Genomic DNA, 20,261 nt, shown 5'->3' with positions numbered 1-20,261 from the left:
ACCCTCTTCCCTTCACTTGTTCTTGAGGGAAGAACTATTTAATATTTATTTATTTGGCATTGATTTCCCATCTTTAAACAAGTCAATTAAAAAATATGGGAAATTGAAAATGTGTATTAACAGAAACTTAATGCATTACTGCACCTTTTCACTGAATCATCATCTCTGATTTAGTAAATGTTAAAATTAAATACAGTAGATATTTTGAATATAAATGAAAGTAATAATTAAAAAGTAAAATACATCTAAAATTTTCAAAAATACAATTTCAACAAAATTAAACTATGTAAGTAAAAAAAACAAAAACATTCCACTCGCCTGTAAAGTCATTTGGTTGGAACAGAATCATAACCCAGATGACTGTATATTATATCAAATATTATTAATTACTACAAAAACATGAATCATTTAAAGGCCACCCACTAAAGTTTTCATAGATTTCCCTGCAAGGATTTTTTGAATTCAAAACAATTGAATTCAATCAATGTGACTTTGTCGTGTGTTCTTGTTTCTTCTTCTTCTTCTTCTTCTTCTTCTTTTTTCAGGAAAAGGAAGCGAAGCAGTCGAGTCCAACAGCAGGCAGACCCCCCGCAGGCGCATAAAACTGCTGCGGGGACAAGACCAGTGGCTAATATTTTAGGACTCTTCGGGAAATGCTGGAATGTGTGGAATGCCTTGACCACACACACACACACACACACACACACACACACACACACACACAGGCGTGCAGCTTCCCTCACTCTGGTTGTTGCGATTAGCTGGAATCAATGGAGCCTCTGTGCTCCGCCCCCCCCCCCCCCCCCCCCCCCTGTCTGTGTGCGTGCGCGTGTGCGTGCGTGCGCGTGGCTACGGTCAGTGCGTGCGCGTCGCCACGGTCAGCACGTGGCCGGAACCCCCAGCACACTTAAACACCCCGCCGCGGCTCCCAGACAGTAAGTATAGTAGCAGCAGCAGCAGCAGCCACGATCGTAACACGAAGCGTTGAGTGGATCTGCAAAAGTTCGGTTTAAACATGTCGCCGTCGGATGATGTCATTCCCCGTGACTTTATCACTCAAGCAAAACAATGCCTACAACGCTGCGTTAATTGTATTACTACTAAACTAGAGCAACTAGTTGTGTTCCACCCAACTGAAACAATGTACACACTTGTACACACTACAAACTGGATGACATCATACCTAACCTCCTTCTGGATTTCATTGTACTTCAGCTCAGTTGTTTTTCTTTTCTTTTTTTTAACACATGGTTATGTACTGGGAACCTTCTTCTGAATCAGGGATTCTCAACTGGTGGGTCGGGACCCAAAGTGGGTCGCGAACGGCTAGTAAAAAATGACGCGTATTCGGATTCCGATTGTTTCGGGACAGTGCAGAGGCGTACCAAGTTCCCGCATGGAATGTATTAGTTAAGCGACAAGAAATGTTACTTGTCACTTGTTTCCTCTGTCGACAAATATTGTATGGTGCAGCTCACCCTCTGGCCAGCGGTCGTCATGGCTAGCAGTTTGCCTTTGGCGGTATCTCAAACTCATTTGAAACGGAGTTTACAAATATAATATACTGCCCTTGTGTTTTCAGAGGCTATTTCGAAACAAACAAACAAATCTTTATTGTTCTTAAATGGGTCACAACGGTAGCAGCTTGGTGCAAATGCAACTTCCAGCAACATTTAAACTAGTACCCCAATTTCCTAAAAATAAAAGATTTGATCTATGGATGTTACATTTTAATTGTCATTAAATGTACAGCAACACACCACAATAGACGAAATCTGCGACGAAGAGGCCAATTATTTACTACATAATTATATACATTGTAAGGTTTCATATATGCAATTCAATGTTTATATGTGATACTTTAGAGAGGTGTAGTTATTTATTTGTCCACTTGAGGTCACCATCCACACACTCTACACGAGCACATGCCTTTAAAAGGCAGCTGTGCTTTGGTTGAGTTAGATGAATGTCAACTGATGCGGACATGCGAAAGATGGTCAATTTGCTAGCCAAACCATTAGGCAATGTACCCCACAGTGACGATCTCCGAATTTTAGGAAGTGCGTGGTCATGGTTTTTGGTCTTTCTAACGACAGGGTGTAGAAAATCAAGCTAAACATTGCTCTTTACTTGCATTTGTTCTACATTGTTCTGAGTGTGTGCATTAGCTAGCCTGTACGTCGGGCTAGGGTTAGTTGATATTTGTGAATTGATTTCATGAAACTCTCCCTGTGGCTTGTGTGCTGTCGTTGGCAAGCCGGTCATGTTCGAAGCAACTTGATGCCCGAGCCACCTCGTCAGGCTCCTTTCGCCGCGGAGGAGCGGCGGCTCGACTCTGAGCGAGATTCTCAATCGATCTGGAAGCCCTGTGGAGGAAACTGACCCACCTGTGAACTTAAAAAAGGGGGTCAGTTGTAAAGGCTTTGAGATTAATTCCTTAATTTGAATTACAAAAATATGGAAAGCCCCCCTGGCACAGGAGTGTTGAAATGACTTTTTTATTTGTTTGCTCCCCCATCGTCAACCCCCCCCAAAAAATAGCCTTCATTTACTGGGCTCCAATTGCCTTTTGCAGCCGCACCATGGCAACAGCGTGGCAGTTTCTCATGATGTCATCTCGCAGTGTTGTGATGAACAGCAGCTTGAAAAGAGAGCCGGCCGGGGATGTGAGGGGGCAGCGCGATCGAACAACGACAATCACCTTTTCTTTGTTGCACTTCTGGAAGTTTCACTTGCAGTCTACACATTTGCACGTATAGACCCGAGCTACAGTTCGGCGGGAATTTCGACTGGACAAAACTGAAACAAGCTTCTGTCCATCACGGGAAATCCAGAGAATCCACTTCACAGCGCCATCCCCAGCCAGAATCCATCCATCCAGTTTGGATTTTAGCCATGCTTTTGGGGATGAATTGGATCACATAATCATGCAAGTCGATAGCTCCCCAAATGTTGTACACAGAAATATATACTTGAATTTTATTTTAGAGCACTAAAGCATCTTCAGGTCGTTTGAAAGGGAACCAACCAAAGTTAATCACAGGACTTTTTATGAAGAGAAATGTAGAACATTGGCCTCTCTTACAATGTTAACTAAAGTATAGAAAAAAAAACTGCCATGTATACTCACTTGCGGCGTAGGCGAGAATTTTTTGTCAATCGATTATTCATTATTATTTTGCTTTATTCTTTCACAATAAACAGTGAACAGTTTATTATTGGATTTCATATTCACTAATGATAAAAAAAATGAGGAAATTCTAAACATCATTCGTAGGCCACTATTTACTGAGAAAAGTTAAAACGTTGAAAGTGGCCACAAAAGTAAAAAGAATAATACAAATAAATAATTCAAAATGCTAGATATGCAGCGATAAATAATAATTTTTTATCATTTATGCTTCATTTAAAATGTATTTCTTTTTTTACATTTTATTTCATACCTTTGATTTTGTCCTAGAAGACAGCCAATCACAGTGTTTTTATTTATTATCATCACTACTATGATTATTATTATTATCTATTTTTTAGATTTTGACCAAATATTTTATTTCATTTCCTGAGAAAAACATGTTGAGAATCACATTTCTTGCAATGTTAACAAAAGTGTAGAAGAAAAAAAAACCTGGATTTCCAGCAAAATGTGAACTCATTCACTTTTTGTTTTCTTTTTAATGTCTATTACTGCTGATGTATAAAATGCGATAAGCAGCATAACCAGCCGTTTGCGTTGGCTCCGGCGTGAGAACATTTCAAAGCACAACAATTTTTGCTTGAGGACGAACAACTCTGCACAGCAACCGGGTCTACCATCCCCACCCACCCCCATCCGACCCCTGATCTCGCTTGTGGGCTAAAAAAAAACAAAACGGTTTGCGTCTGAGCAGAGCTTTAAGAATAGCTCGTGAATTTGGCCGTGGCCTCCAGGCCAAAAGGAGCCATCGTCGGCCATTGTTAGCGTGTGATGAATGGCCCATTTGAACACGTGACGTTTGATGGCCGCCAAATGAGTGGCGTGACGGATTGTTGGAAGGGAACGTTCCGTTTTTCCGCTCCAGAGCGGACGCGACTTGTTTGCGTTGGGAAATGTTGGGGCAACTGGTAATGATGGGAGCGCTTAAGAGGGGAAAGGTTAACATTTCCTCATTAATGTTGACGTTTACCTTGGATTGATTGGACCAAAGTGTCAATGCTGTTTTCATATGAAAACAAGCAGTGAAGTAGGCCAAAGACCACATTCAGACCTGATTCAAGTACTGTTCAGTGCTACGGTACCTTGAAGTTTTTCTGTTTTTTTTTTTTAATACAAGCCTCCACTTTGTCTTGTCTCGAATTGTTAGCAAAAAAATGAGTTCTGACAAGAGGCGAATGTGGTGAAGGATCCGAGTGCAAAACACAGAACCACTGCAAAAGTTGCAAAGGATTTGAATAATCAATTTAAGATCAACGGTGACAAGTCAATTTAAAACCAGGACACAGCGCAGTTCATGTCATAGTCGAGAGGGTCAGGCTTTGAAGATAGGGAAGTTGTCTTGGGCCAAAGTGATGCAATGTTCCATAATCCACAGATCGCAGGTCAGGAAATGCTCCAATTTCTTAATCCACGATTCACAGAGAGCAGAAACGGGAAAACTCACACCTAGTTGACCTCGTAGCAGAATTCCCAACAGCCACAGGGACAGGAACAGGCAAACGTGATGAGGCAGAACTCTCACTGGGTTGCGGTGTAGCGTCTTGCATGTATGATTGTCGGACACTCTGACGCTGATTGCGTCATCAACAAGACATTAAATGGGGAGGTGTGTCTATCTGTAGTTAGGAACACGCGATTGGATGACAGATGGGCGGTCTGTCATGTCAGACTGCGACCGTTAAGAGCGCGAGATCGTGGCAGCGCCATCTGCTGGATGTGTTGTGTGTGCATGTCTGCGTAAAATGACTAGCGGTGGTCAACAGCAGGCTTGACTTGTGTGAGCTTCTGATGATGTCGACACTTGTCACGTCAGACAAGTGCTGGCAGCATCTGAACGCTCAGCAGAGGCCGAGGAAACAAAAAGGGACTGCACTTCATAAAGTTTGGATTTCAAAGACGCCACTGCCAAGATCACATTGCAAGATTTTTATTCGGTCTTTGCCGAGACAAAATCACTTTGCAAAGCTGGCCTGTTTACACAACTCGAACCCAAAGCTCAAAAACATAAGCAATCCATTGAGCACGGGCTGAGGGCCGCGTTGGTTTCATTCTTTCGTTTCTTTGTCTCCACTTGTTAAGCGTTTCCCATTTTTGAAACAAGTGCGCATTCTTGGAGGATTATCACTTCTCTGCTTCTGTGTGGCAAACAACAACAACTTCACTTGACGGTCATTAGCCCGGCGCTCATTGGCTACCTCAGTCCATACATTTTGGGCCCTCTTGGAATTGATGAGCTTATTGCGATTCTTCTGACTAGAACACTGTTACGAGATAAAAACAATTAGAATAAAATTTGAACCCGTTTAGAATATTTTTGCTCGAGAGTACAGTATTGCGTGTTGTCGACCCGGCAACAGCAGCTCGGTCTGTGGCCAAACGCCACGTGCACACATAGCCACTAGGTGGTGCTCAAGCACCTGCCCTTTTGCCCTAGATGAAAAAGTCCCCTTTTTTCTTCTTCATCAATTCCATCCAGTGTGTGTTGATATTTGAGGGCCATTTATTTGAGTCCTTGGGGGAATTGTACATATGCTCCCACCTTCATTTATTTGGGGTGAATCGGAGGCACTTTAACTGTTGGCAGGTGTGTGCTGACCCCCATTTAACATGAGTTTGAATGTGATTGCTTACTGATGAACACAGCCACATCCCCATTTATAAGAGGGTGTGTGCCCTTGTGCAACCACGTCATTTTAGTTGTTAATTAGTACTTCCCCCCTCTTTTTTTAGTTGAATTGTACAGGTCATAGGTTAACTGAAAGTGAAAAAAAGTGGAGTGCACGAGTAAATTCTTTTTCTTGGTCTCATTTTTGAATGTCTCAAAAACCTGACATTTGTTAATAGTCAGCCCCTTTGTTAATAGCTGTTTTATTGTCTGTGTTGATTGTGTGAATAGAAATAAATATCAAGATCAATTATATACTATTTTTTTTCTTAATTGTCGAAATAATTTTGCCGATGAGTGTCCTTTTGCACCTGCCCCCCCAAAATGTCTGCGCACTGAGTTGGAAAATGTATGTTTGATATATACCAAATATGACTTTCATTAGTTTTATACAACCTTCACATGCTTTATTGTTACATTGTGACTACTAGCCCTGTGCGCGTACTAATTGTTCCTAGCTATGTTGCGACTACTAGCTATACCGTGCGTACTCATTTTTCCCAGCCATGTTGTGACGACGAGCTGTTTTTCGATAAAGATAAGTCGAGTGCAGCTGGACGAAGATAATTGTTTTGCTTTCCTTCTCTGTCTCTCTCACTTCGATCTGACGAAGGGGTTTTCTGTCAAGGGGTGACAACTTGTAAGACTTGAACCTTTTCCTCTCTTTGCAAAGACTTTTCTTTATTTATTTTTTTAATGATAAAACCCCACAGACAAGATTGCGTCCTTACTTATTCTGTCAGAAAAAGATTTGCCAAAAACTGCCAAAGTGCCCTTGAGCAATGCATTTTGTTTTCAATTATGCGTCCCAGTCAATCCCTGTATTGTTTTTCCTGCGCCACCCTGATGCTAATGTGAAGTTAAATTGGATCATTCAGCCAGGGCCAACGCACGATCGACTGTGATTTAATAAAGGCATCCATGCAAGCGGCAAGGCTGACAATGATGTCATTGCCATTCATGCCGATGACCGCCGTTTCGACACGCTGCTCACAAAGAAGTCAGAAGGCAGCACGGTGACCTAGTGGTTAGCACGTCCACCGCACAGTCAAGAGGACCCGGGTTTGAATCTGGGCTCACGTCCAATGGGCCCTGCGATTGGGTGGCGCCCAGTCCGGGGCGTAGCCAGCCTTTCGCCCAAAAGTCAGCTGGGAACCTAATGAGGACAAATTGGATGGTTGGATGAACTCAGGCGAGAGCAAAATGAAGTGAAAAGATTTGGACACATGCTGCCCTCTACTGGAGGACGGAAGACGTCCTGTGGGGATTTATTACCAGGAAATTAATGCTGTCACAAGCTTGTGTATTTACGAGCAAAATCACAATAATTTACATTTAGCATGACATATCTTTAATACATTTGATTGTTTTGAGGTCCAAAGGTAGTTAATATTAAACATTACATATATTATTTACAGTAAAAAAGCTGTATTTTTGTACTTTGTTTTCAGTCTGAACTTTTTTTTTTTTTTTTAGCTTTTACTTAAAAGACTTGATTCAGTACTTTCAAATGTACCAGTCTTTAAAAAAAAACAAAAATAAATATCTGTACTTCTACTTATGTACAGTGTGAATACTTTTGCCACGCCTGCAAATGAGTAAGAACGCAAAATACATAATACAAAACGCAAAATATTAATAACAACAAACACCAAATACTTACATTTACAGTTGAAAATCCTCTGTGGTGATCCGTATAAACGTCCGGGCTTTTCTTCTTCGGTGGTTTTAACACCAGCGACGACATGGTTCGTTGCTGCCATCTTCTGACTAACTTACTAACTTCCTTACATTGTTTCCTACGCGTTCGTCGATATAAACTTTTGTTATGAAATTAAACACTAAAGTCGAACAAGTTATAAAGTTAAAGTTAAGTTACACGCAATTGCTATACCACTGGACTTTCGAGGCGCCATTATTCCGATGGTGTTATAACATTGCTACTTCTTGTTTGAGTGACACTGTCCCTTTAAGACGCTCGAGGGGGCGTGAGCGTCACGTGGGCCAGTGGTGCATTTGGCCGGCTCGTGCCCCTCAACTCTGATGAATGCAGCACGCGTGACATTGTGCGTCTCTGCAGGACACATTTTTAACTTTAAAGTGGCGCACTTGTTTTCTTTTGGTTTGTCGCACAACGTTCTCGCCGTACGGAGGTTATCAAACAAAACTGTGTGTTTTTAAACCTGGGAAAAAAGTAGACAAGTGTGACTTTTTACATGATGTACACGATCACCAGAGGTCCTAGCAAACTGGTGACCCAACGGCGCACAGGTACGTACAAAAAAATGTCATAGAATTGACACAAATGTATAATGATGAATCATTTGTGGCGTTTTAGGCCCTACGCAGCCGCTCGACAACAAAATAAACGACTTCAAGCACAAGCAGACGACTTGGAGTTTACCCGAGTGAGTGTTGCGTTCATGGACATTTGGGGGGCAACAACAACACTAATGTTTTTGGTTTGTTTGTGGGGCTATCAATGAGTCACAAGTGGTGTTAGTTTAGCACGCACACACACACACACACAGCTCTGTAAAAAATTAGAAGACCATGATCATTTTGCGGTTTGACTAAAATGAACATGAATATTTTTTTTTCCGTCCTATAAACTCCAAAATTCCAAATATAATTAGTAATTTATCCAAAAACAAAGGTCAGTATACCAAAAAAGTATGTGTGTGTTGCACAACCTTTGACACTCTGCCTTCATTGTGTGTGTGTGTGTGTGTAACCTTGGGCAGAGGCAAAGGTGACACATGTTGCTCCATTCAGCTGTTGTTCTTTTGCCTTTTTCTCCTCCCCCCGACCAAAACGAAACAACAGCGTGCCGCTTTCTTTCTCACCTTCAGTCTCCTAGCACCCAAGATTGTTTTTAACCGCCCCAACGGCAAAAAGTACCACCAGCCCTCCTCGGGTCTGCCCGCAGACCCCAAGCAGCAGGGGGAGTCGACGGCGGCCCACGAGGACAACGTCAAGTTTGTGTACGAGGGTGAGACCCCCCACACACACTTTCTGGTCTTTCCAGTCGGCCCGTGCAACAACAGCTAGACACACACGTGTGTTTTTTATGTATCACCGCACTCTCGCCCCACTACAAGGCGTCACCCTCGCAGCTGCTCCCACCCAGATAGCCAAACAGCCCCTCCCCAAAACGCAGCACTTTTGTTTTACGTTTCTGGAGTGAATTCCCCCATCCCCCAAAAGAAGTAACCTTGGGCAAGGACACAAAGTTGGAAGCCTTGGCCCGCCCCCTATTGACTTTCGTGAAAGTCACAGGCCGCCAGCGTTAAAAATCAACATTGGTTTGGTTGACACACGTGTGCAAGGTGCTTATGTCAAACATGTGGCCTCCAATATGATTCTGTTTTAATTTGAGATATGACTCAATGTGGTTTGTTGCACACCATTTTTTTTTTAACCTTGCTTATTGGTGACATTTTTGAGCAAAAACATTTTTCTGTTATGTCACCATCTGAGCATATATTGACAACATAATTACACATCTGGACAGCCCTCAGGTGACATTTTCAAAGCCATATTTTTGTCATTGCATCATCACATGAGGGCACACTGACTGCATTTCTCGAACACCAAGATGTTGATTATGGTAGGCAACTGCTATTACTAATTTAGCGACAGCAAATGTTTACTATGTTATGATTATTATTTCGGAGATTTGTGAATTCGTCCTGTGTGCAGCCTGGCAGGAGGTGATTGACCACGCGCAAGGGACGGAAGAGGAGGCAAGCGCAGCGGTGGTCTACTACAAAGACGACTCTCCTAACCCCCACATGGACGGTCAGTATGACTCGTCTCTCTCTCTCTCTATCATAATCAATTGCTCATCTAGTTTGCGTACAGCAGAACTACAGTGAACCAGGGGATGTATCGCAGATTTTTAAGCAATAACTTTTTAAAATTAGTAATAATTGTCATTCCCACAGTAGAAATAATATTCGCCTGCGAGTTTTGTTGTATACTGTGTGTGTTTAGTGGCAGTTATTTTAAGGCTTATAATTATCGTAACATATGCTAATTTCCGTTAGCCCGTCTATCGCGTTTCGCCTTACGTGTTAGCATCAAGCTAGTTGACTTTTGTGAGAGGAAATGATCAAATGTGGTTAAACATTTGGATGTTTAAAAATACAATGTTCAATTCTCTTGTGTGTGTCGGTATTATTGTAAACTTCAACTGGTCGCTTTGCCTCATATTTAGAGAAGGAGAGCAAGAATGTTTGTTGGCTCAGAGTGATGTTACACCATGTCTCCCATTTCTTAACAGCGAGACCCAGGTGCTAAGGAATACTTTAAAAGTGTGGTTTTATAATTTTGATTGTGTTTAAAGCGTGTGGCAGGGGTAGACTTACTAAGAATAGTTTTGTATGGTCTCTATATTGCAGGTGTTTACCCATCACAGGTGGGTGAGTCTTGTACCCCACAATAAACGGGCGTTCAATCACTGCAATCCTGGTTTTACGGCAAAAGTTATTTGCACTCTAAATTGAAGTAGTCATGACACAAATTACACTTGAAACTTGGAATTTGTCCTAAATTTTATTTTTTTACTCCATATTCAACTCCAGGAGTGACAGGTAAAATCTGTTTCTGATTGTTCCTCCTGCTGTCTTCTCTCGTCAGACTTTGTGCCCATCGATCTGGACGAGTGGTGGGCCCAGCGCTTCCTCGCCAACATAGACAAACTATCGTGACGTTCCTCGCGGAACTTCTGGGGGAGTTTCTGGATCTTGACAAGACGGGTCTGGGGACGTTGGCCCGAAAAGCAGGAAGAGGGTCAGAAATGGGCACAAAATGGCGCCCAGGACACCGGAGCAGAAAGCACAGACGTTGGCTTCTCTCCACTTGCGCTGCTGCCATTTTGACTCGGCATCTTCAGACGTGACCGCCGGAGGACGTCGCTTGTGTAATATAACTCACATGTAATGTAACTATTTGAGTAAAAGGTTCGACTGTGTTTTCAAGATGTTACCAGCTTATTTCACATTCATTCTTCAGTTTGCCATCCTCAAAAAATGCCGTGGGACGTTAGGGCTGAGTTTAAAAACAAAAAAAGTTTGAACGGCCCACTCACATTTCAGAGCCACAAAAGTCTGTGAAAATGTTATTTGTACCACAGTGCTTGTAGTAAAGTACTTGTGCACTCAGTACTTCTCCAGAGCTTTTGTCAGCAGGTCGTTGAGCCGGGAAATCATCGGCCGAGGATCGTCATTCAAGCCCGCCGTGATCATGGCGTTGTCGTAAATCTGGGGGGGAAAAAAAGAAAAATAATAATAAATTGGTCAACGGGGAGTTGGTTTCAAATTTCAGGTCAAACTTTGAGTTGTTCAATTGGATTCTTATTCGGACCATATTTTTCTGGGAATATTTGTTTTGGTTGAAGGAACAACTATCTGATTAGATTCGTATTTTTAGGCCAAATTTTAGTTTATTATTTTGGATTGTGGTTCAATATTTTAAGCATGTTGCCATTTCAAGGATTTAAGGACTTGAATTGTCATAACACATATGGCACGAAATTTGATACCGAAGGTCCCAAATTAGTCCATCAAGTCTCAAGATTTGTGAAATATAAATAGAATAAGAAATATGATCAAATCTGTTATTAGGTGTAGTTCTGAGTTGTTCACGCGGCCACATTCAATTTGAGAGTTCCACTTCAATCCAGAGTTGTCGAACTAAAATTGGACAATTTTGGAACTGTATTTTTTTTTTTCGATTGTTCGACGTTGAATTCTGAGTTCATTTGGATCACTTTTGACACATTTCACTTGAACAAATGAGATCGAATTCCTGTTTGATGGAGAAGATTCTGTTTTCATATTTGGACCATATTTTCTTTGAAATTTCACGTTGAATTTGGAGTTGCATTCTGACTATTCTAGATTCAACATTCGCATCGCCTTGAAATTTCAGGTCAAAATCCGAGTTGACTTATTGACCAAGCTGTTTGAAATTTCGTGTCAAATTTCACAATTGTTTCCTTTTTTAACCACACTGTCCTTGAAATGTCCAATCCAGTGTTGTTTGACTAAATGATTCCAACTTTAAGGCAAAATTTGGAGTTATGACATTTGGGCCACCTCCAAATAAATATCAGGTCTAAATCTTGTGAGTTGACTCTTGGACTATATTTTCCTTGAAAATTCACGTCAAGTTTTGGACCACCAATCCTTCGATGTTTCTTAGATTCTGTTTTTATGCATTTATTTAATTTTTATCTGAAATTTCAGGGTGAATTCTCAATTGTGCATTTAAGTTCTTGTTTGAATTTTGGATCAAATCTCCCTTGAAGTTTCATATTTCATAATTCCAACTTATTTTACCCACCCCAAACATTAGAATTGCGAATTGTCTTCTGTGTTTACCAAGTACAGCTAACCAGTAACTGTCGCATCTTTATGGGATCCACTAGCGTGAGGTCAATGTTTTACATCGTGCAGGGAGCGTTGTTACCTGTTCGAGCAGCAGCGCGGCCAGTTCGTTGTTGGAGTCCTTGAGCGCGTGGAGCTTCTTGATCAGATCGTGTCTACAACATAAAAACATATCACTGTTACAACAATGGCGGGGTGTGCATTTGATACCTGGTCCTTTGGTGGGGTCTTTGCCCGACTCCAACGACCGCTTAATACCAACGCTATCATGTTGCAATTAAAGAAGTCATCAAAACGATACAAAAATGCAATAGCACACAACTATGCCAAGTACATCCTCCTAGAGCAGTTCAGAATTCATATTTATCTAACGACATGACGAAAACAAAGACTTACATAAAGCATACCACAGTCCTGAGATGCTGATTATTAACTTGTGCAGATGGCTAAAAATCTTGACCAAGGCTTTCATAATTCATGCATCAGAGGGTTAAAAACATACTTAAAAATTAAATACAATGGAACTGTACTTAATAAATGCAAAGTCCTGGATTTAAAAAAAAGTTGAAGCCACTGTAACATGCAGCTGGACCATTTTAGTGATTGTTTTACATACCACTAGAGGGAGCCCACGTGCCACATGTTGTAGTCATAACGTACTTTTAAATTACCGCGATAAAGAAACAGTCCAATTGCTAATATACAGTTTATTCAACACCTGATATTCTTACTGGTTCAAATAGCCAAACCCCATGTAGAATTTGATGGCTCCAAAAAAGGCTTGTAATTGCCTACAGATGTCACAAGATGGCGGCAAAGCACTCTTTTATCAGTTAGACAAGCTAGGTCCAGACTAAATGAAGCACCTCTCCTCAATTTAACATAGATGTTTGGCACCAAAATGCAACAAGAGAGCGCCAGAGCAACATTTAGACTTCTTTTTACAGCAGACGTTTTGATACAATCCAGGCTCTCACCCTGCGTTGATCTCCAGGGTGGGCTGGAGTATCTGGGCTCTCTCCTCGGCGTTGCGGGCCAGCTGCTGTGTACGCAAGAAGTGGCGTGCGGCGCCCATTTCCAGCACCGTGATCATGGCGGGGTGCATGTCCAAGCGAGGAGTAAGCTGAACATGGCAGGCAGATATTTGTTTGCAAGAGTTTGCTACCACGTAAACCTCTAAACCACATGACGTTTTCGCTTTTACTTTGACGTTAGTGACGCGGGGACCCAGGGCGTTCTTCATCCACGCTATCAGGTCATCAGTCTGCTCCTGAGTCAGGCGCTCAGATGCTAGACGAAAAAGGAAAACAATATAGTCATTCGGGCTTCCAATCAAACGCAAGCCAAATGGAGAGTAGAGCGCAGCACACCGGGTTTGCTGTCCTCAAACTTCTCCTCCTTGTAGTGGTCCACCACGATGTCCGTCTCCGCCGAGATGAGCTTCTTCTTGTCAAAGTCCCTCAGGTGGAGCAAGGTCAGCTCGTCGAACTGCTCGTAGCAGAACAATACCTGAGATAGATAAGCAGTGGATATTGGTGAGATTTTGAAGCAAAAATACTGCATGAATTATTGTTTGGTTGTATTTACAAATCTAGAAACCCCTCATCAAGACCTTCGATGTGAGGTATGACTCAAATGTTGTCACTTTTTCAGCCACTCCTAAATCAAGGTATCACTGTATATAGTCCACTATTAAAAAAACCCATCTCGTGATCGGGGAGTAGGGAAGGAGTTAATGAACGAACGAACGATTCCGAACACAGCCATTCATATTTTTTCCTCGTATCTGAACCTCCATGTCTTTCTGCTTCATGGCCTCAAAGTAGGGCGAGTGCTCTGCGAGGTGGCGGTTGGGTGCGCACAGGTAGTAGATGTTGCGCGTGCCGGCCTTCATGCGGGAGGCGTACTCCGTCAGATTGGTGTGCTGGCCCGCCGGCAGCGCCGACGACTCGTAGCGGAGCAGCTTGGCAATGTCCTCCTACGCAATCCCAGGAAGGCGGAATTAGTGCGAGGGACACGCTTGTTAATATGAGCGCACGACCAAGTTAAAGTCACCTTGACGTCCTGCTCCTGTGTGGTGACGATGCCCTCGCGCATAAAGAGGCCGTAGTCCTCAAAGAACTTGTTGTACTTCTCCGGTTCCTTCCTGCTCTGGTCCAGCAGGAAGCGGATCACCCTCTGCTGCAGGACATCACGGAGCTTCCTGGAAGGAATGGAAGGTTAAAAGCACATAGAACAAATATTAGTATATATTAGGGTCTCCAAATTGCAGGAATTTTAAAATTTGAAAAATGTCCATGGATACGAATATAAATTAAGCAGGAATTTACAAAATTAAAATCTTTTCAACCGACCCCTATCCAGTCATGCCCCAGGGCTCCGTCCTGGGGCCCCTGCTTTTGAACATCTAGCCCCTTCCCCTCAGCACCATTTCCCTTCAATTCAAGGTCCTCTTTCATTGCTTTGCAGATGACACCCAACTCTACCTCTCCTGCAAACCCAACATTTCACTTCCTCACCACCTGCTTTAATGTTGTTTTATTGATGTATAGTGACCTTGAGAGCCATGAAAGGCGCACTTACAAATAAAATATATTATTATAAAATCGAAGGTTAATAGGGAATTTAGTATACAACGACTATAGATGCAGAAATGATCTATTAGCATATTCCTGACGAAAACAACCAGATTTAATGAAAGCACAGTTGAATATGATTAATATTTGAGTCAACGTTCATGCTTTTGTTCCTCAGTGAAATAATTGATTGCAAAAAGGTGGGGACTGGTCTGGTGAGTGACGGTGTCTGTGAATGAGTGTATCCTTGGCTCGCTATTAATTGGCTAACCCATTAGCCAGTCTCCATGCAATCTTACTAGTCACCATCATGACTATATGAAATGTTATTACTGTGTTATCTTAAAAATGGTCGTACCTGATGAGGGCGCTCTCTTGCAGCAGCTCTCTGCTCAGATTAAGCGGGATGTCTTCACTGTCCACCACACCTGCGCGCCGCACATGCACACACGCGCACACACACACACACACACACACACACAATGTTAAGATCAAACAGGGATGAGAAATATAAGATTGCTACAGGTACGGGGAAGCACCTCGGAGGAAGCGCAGCCACTTGGGCAGGATGTCAGTGGCCTTGGTCTGGATGAGAACCTTCCTGCTGTAGAGCGCCACGCTGGAGTCCATCTCCCTGCTCACGTCAAACATGGAAGGTTTCTGTTCACATGAAGAGGCCGTTAAAGCCGGTGACACCCATTTCTAATTGGCTCCCGATCCGGCCACCTTGGAAGGGAAAGCCCTCACCGTTTCAGGGACGTAAAAGATGCTGCGGATGTTGAGCGGGGCGTCGGCGCGGTAGTGCAGCGTGTAGCGCGGCTTGTCGTACGCCTGCGCCACATAGCGGTAAAACTCCTCGTGCTGCCAGTCGCTGATCTCTTTGGGCTCCATCACCCACAATGCCTGATGACAAGCAAAATGTTATTTTCGCCTTTTGATCTTATGGAAGTCAAGTTCATGACTTTTTAAGGCCATTTTGATTCAAGATACCATATTCACACACCAGAACCACATTACAGTCAGTCATTTTCATCCTTTAATTGGAACTGAAAATTAAAAAACATTTTTACTGTGTTACTTTCCTTCACTTCCAACCAATTCATTCAATTCTCAAAAAAAAAAAACTAAAAAAAAAAAACTAAACGCTTTGTAACGTTGAATATTTGTATTTATGTATCATTACTTACTTTTGTGCTGTCTCTTGTGGAGTTAGTTGCTTGTGTGCAGTGTGGGTGCACATGCGGGTTGTTGCATGTGTTCCGTCATTGTAAACGCAGCCATACAGAATGTGTATGACTGTGTCACTTCAAAAGTATATGGAAATAGTTCTTTAAAAAAAAAAAAAAAAAAAAAAAAACATGCCAGATTTCCAGCACTACGCTGGAGTACTTTTAACCAAGCTAATCCCAAGACACCCTAATAAAGCCAGTAACTAGTAATATGCAACGGATTACATTTTATATGTATCATGCCCAACACTGTCACATGAATAAAGCGGCGCATAGGATTAGTCACTATCATTTCACCCCGGAATCAAAATAGCACCATCCGGCCATTTTTATAAATCTTAAATTGTCATCCAAACAGGAAGTAGCGTGCTAACGAACTACCCACCTGCAGTGTGTTGAGCCTGCGACCGTTGAGGAAAATGGGGAAGCTGACAAAGTTGCTGTACTTGGTCACGACGTCTGGGAGGAGACAAGAGGTTATTGTTTTGTTATGGTGAAACAGAAGGAAGTAGGGACAAGAAGTGTACCTTTCACTCTGTCCTCAGAGGCGAACTCCTTGCAGTCGTCTTTGAGGTGCAACACTATCTTCGTTCCCTGTTGAACGCCGCTGGCCGCGGCGATCTCAAACACCCCTGAGCTAAATTGCAATGACATTGACAAAAATGTTACATAGTGGTTAAGATCATGGAATGTTTTCTATTCGTTTGGTATTACTGTTTTAATCGCTAAATATTTTAGAATGGAAATGCTTGTAATATCTGTGAAAAAGGAAGAAAAATTACAATTTCCGTTTCTGCCCAAATGAGAAGGACAAATTTACTTAGCAAGAAACATGCAGTAGACACACTTGATTTGCTTCAGTGGGCCACAAAAAAATTATAGGGCGATCCGAATCTGGTCGCCCGGGCCTTGAGTTTGACACACGTGGGCTAATGAGTAATAGGTACGGTCCAATAATTCTGCCCGTCGAGTGCAGCCCTCACCCGTCGGAAGACCACTTGAATCCGGGCGAGCCTGGCTCGGCGGACTGCGAGTAGACATCCACGCAGTCGGCCACCATGAAGGCCGAGTAGAAGCCGACGCCGAACTGCCCGATGATGGTGCTGCTGGCCTCCGCCTGGTTCTGCAGCGCGTCCAAAAAGGCCTGCGGAGATCAGGGATGACTCAGACGAGTCCTGTTGAGTCCAAAGTTGGCTAACTGGCCATTTTGTTGCTGTTTGGTCGAGTGTGGCCTCCACCCATACAATGCAAATCAGATGCAAGTCGCCCACCACTGGCCAAGGAGGTGCATCAATTCAGAGGCTTTGCTGAATTGATATTGAATTGCGGGGGGGGGGGGGGGGGGGGGCGGGGGGAGTATTGCAGTGGTTTGATGAATTGATCACCCCCCTTTTCTTAATACATGTACAGGGTATAAGAACAAGAAAAGAACAAGAGTAGCTACCTTTGAACCCGAGCGGGCGATGGTTCCCAGGTTTGCAACCAACTCCTCTTGGTTCATCCCCACTCCTGTGTCCTGTTGGAAATATCAAACATCATTCTGACATGTTGTATGATGCGCATCCATTAGGTGGCAGTATTTCATAGAAAATGACAGCAACAGATTGATTGATGATTGGCAAACACTTTAATATTATCTCATTTATAAATGACGACGCCCATCCGTCCCTAGTTTTACAAATAAAATGCGTCCCTTGAGCGTAGAAATTTGCCCACCTTGGCCTTAGACTGTGGAGGTGTACCTAATATTGCGGCCAGTAGGTGCCACCACAATTGCATCACTTCGTATAAGTGAGGGACATTTATGCAGAATTTCCACATTCCAATACTGTTATTTATTGTGATTTTTGGATTTAATTATTGTTGTATGTTGTATTTGCTAGTGTGACAAAGTCGCACTCTGACCTGTATGGTGAAGGTGCCCTTGGCAGTGTCCGTCTGCAGGTGGATCTCCATGGGGGCCGTCTGGCCGCTTGCAGTCATCAGTTTGTGGCGGAGTTTCTCCAGAGCATCGCTGCTGTTGGAAATGAGCTCCCTGATGAACACCTAGGAGGGACAAAGAGAGACAGCAGCAGACATTTTGTGTGTTTCGGTTGACCAAGTGTTTTTATTAAAAGGTGTAGCAAGTAGCAGTTGTTTGACTTTGAAGGTTAATAATTACAGTAACATCCATGCTCCTTTCCATTAGCCCATCAATGGCATTTTCCTTTATATGTTAACAATAAGCTAGCGGGCTTTCGTTAAATAAAATTAAATGGTGTGGTTGAACATTTTGGCGCTAACATACTCAATTTGTAATTGTCTTTTGTTTTATGCGGGAGTTTTACAGTAAACTTCAACTGAAAGTGACAAATAGCTTGAAACAACCACGCTTTGGATCTCATTGGAAAACTGTGCGAGACAGTGATAACAGGCGCTAGGGAATACTTTAAAAAGTGTGTTTTCATACGTTTCAATGTGTTTTTAAAAGTTTGCATTTGTTTACAGTGTGTGGGGTAGAACAATTTTTCTATCGTCTAGAGATACAGTATAGATCGGAGATTTTCACCTATTGCGAGTGGATTTAGAAGAGATCCCCCACGATACGCGGGAGTTCATCCTACAAATGTATCTTACCTCCTTCTCAGAGTACAGAGACCTGGCGACAATATCCAGCAGCTTCTTGGTCTCAGCCTGAAATTCATGTTTAGAGAAGCTGCCTGAATGGGTCAGAAGAAAGGACATTTAAAATAATGACTAAATAAGTCCTAATAATGCATATTCAAGTTCCGGCACCTTGCACAGCCTCGGAATCACTGATGATGGTGTGCAAAGCTTCCTCCTCGGGCTCCTTCTCGGCCTCCTGCGTGCTGTAGTAAGACTGCTGCTTGAGCCAAGGGAACGCCTGCTGAGGACGCCGCAGATTGGCCCGGCTGTTCCAACTCTCCTGCGGTTCAACCTGCGGGTCTGGCAACAGGAAGGCGGGCAGAGTCAAGCTCTAGATACTCACAGGCATATATTCTTTATCCTCTGCAAAAAAATGACTACAATGACTGCAGTTTACTGAGTCACAAAGCTGCCCCCTGGTGGCCATGCCGCACACACCAGAATGAGAATAAGAGGTGGACCGGTATTATCCATTCATTTAAATGGGGAAAGATGATTTGTGAAACAAGTGTCTAGATTAATGAATAAACTTGTAAGTAAAGCATCACTGTATTTCTCTTATCTCTGTGGACGTTTTTTTTATTCATTCATTTCCAGCAATGTCATTTCACAAGGAAGACTTATGCTTAAGTCATATCGCCCAGCCCTCCTGGAAATGTTATCCATACAAGATATTTACCGTAATTATGACTTTACTCGTGTGTTAGTAATGGACTTCTACGCTTTAAATACAAATCCGAGTTACGTCACTAGTGTACGAACGGAACTGCGTCGTAAACAGAGGACCCCCTGTATTCAATGTAACCTATACGACGAGTCAAGTAGCTGACTAGTTAGTAACCGTAGATTCAGGTGGCTGTCAAATATGTCAATGTTACGAGACAACAGTTGATGTTAAAGGTTAGTCTGGCTAGGCTAGGCTAGGCTAGGCTAGGCTAGCAGTGCAGACACTTACCCCGTGTCAAGGAGCGCGAGACACAACCGCTCAGACCTCGCACGCATGGCGGAATCCTCCGAGTGTTTCTGGCGGACAAAGACGTGACACCGAACCGGGCCAAAGCGAGGCAGCGGGACATGGTGACAGTGAAGAGTTCAAAGGTTGACGGCAGCTGTCAACACGCCAAGGAACACTAACGTGTGCGTTTGTTTAAAACACACCGAACTACACTAGCGGCGGAAGGACCCGTCTGGTCCTAATGGCGGAAGGTGTCCTTCAAACCGCCTGATAACAAAGAGCAAAAATTCGATGTACTGTCATGCAATGTGAAAATTTTAAGCATTTATTTGGGTCTCTAGCAGAATTTAGATAATTTTATTTGCTATTACGATTTACTTACATTTATCTCTATACAGCATTTGAATTGCGTTACAAGTACTAACCTTAAATGGTCATTTCAAGGTCAAACAGTGGTCAATTGGAAAGGTGCCCATTTAATTCAACTTTTCATTTATTAAACAGTTTAATTGTTCATTCAAAGTAGCGTTTCAAGACAGGGTTAGGATTTTAAACAAGGGTTAAGGTTTCATATTTAAGTCCAATTGGAGGTCTGTGTTGACCTG

The 20,261-nt window shown here is 42.8% G+C and overlaps 2 protein-coding genes and 1 long non-coding RNA gene across 3 annotated transcripts; 1 reads left to right on the top strand and 2 right to left on the bottom strand.

The window, feature by feature from the left end:
* Positions 1–5,104: 5,104 nt before the first annotated feature.
* On the bottom strand, positions 5,105–7,797 carry LOC133466150 (uncharacterized). Its single transcript, XR_009784857.1, has 2 exons — positions 7,522–7,797; positions 5,105–7,014 (listed from the first exon to the last, which is right to left on the bottom strand). It is a non-coding gene; the product is annotated as an uncharacterized LOC133466150 (long non-coding RNA).
* A 99-nt stretch (positions 7,798–7,896) lies between these two features.
* On the top strand, positions 7,897–10,840 carry LOC133466149 (MAPK regulated corepressor interacting protein 2-like). Its single transcript, XM_061749570.1, has 5 exons — positions 7,897–8,129; positions 8,197–8,266; positions 8,711–8,850; positions 9,561–9,659; positions 10,500–10,840. Exons 1-5 carry the CDS (start codon positions 8,075–8,077, stop codon positions 10,568–10,570), a joined length of 435 nt encoding a protein of 144 aa, XP_061605554.1. The 5' UTR covers positions 7,897–8,074; the 3' UTR covers positions 10,571–10,840.
* Positions 10,397–19,888, bottom strand: trap1 (TNF receptor-associated protein 1). The gene is made up of 18 exons (XM_061749530.1): positions 19,657–19,888; positions 18,831–19,001; positions 18,672–18,754; positions 17,961–18,101; positions 17,500–17,571; positions 17,039–17,199; positions 16,583–16,692; positions 16,441–16,514; positions 15,574–15,729; positions 15,366–15,486; positions 15,185–15,254; positions 14,306–14,453; positions 14,043–14,228; positions 13,621–13,759; positions 13,455–13,540; positions 13,228–13,373; positions 12,333–12,405; positions 10,397–11,122 (listed from the first exon to the last, which is right to left on the bottom strand). The coding sequence occupies exons 1-18, from the start codon at positions 19,775–19,777 to the stop codon at positions 11,021–11,023; spliced, it is 2,160 nt and encodes a 719-aa protein (XP_061605514.1). The 5' UTR covers positions 19,778–19,888; the 3' UTR covers positions 10,397–11,020.
* Between the last annotated feature and the right edge of the window lie 373 nt (positions 19,889–20,261).

This window comes from Phyllopteryx taeniolatus, chromosome 16, assembly GCF_024500385.1.
Source record: "Phyllopteryx taeniolatus isolate TA_2022b chromosome 16, UOR_Ptae_1.2, whole genome shotgun sequence".
Lineage (NCBI taxonomy): Eukaryota > Metazoa > Chordata > Actinopteri > Syngnathiformes > Syngnathidae > Phyllopteryx > Phyllopteryx taeniolatus.
The sequence above is the reverse complement of the archived record's forward strand: the minus strand, read 5'-3'. Positions and strand labels throughout refer to the sequence as shown.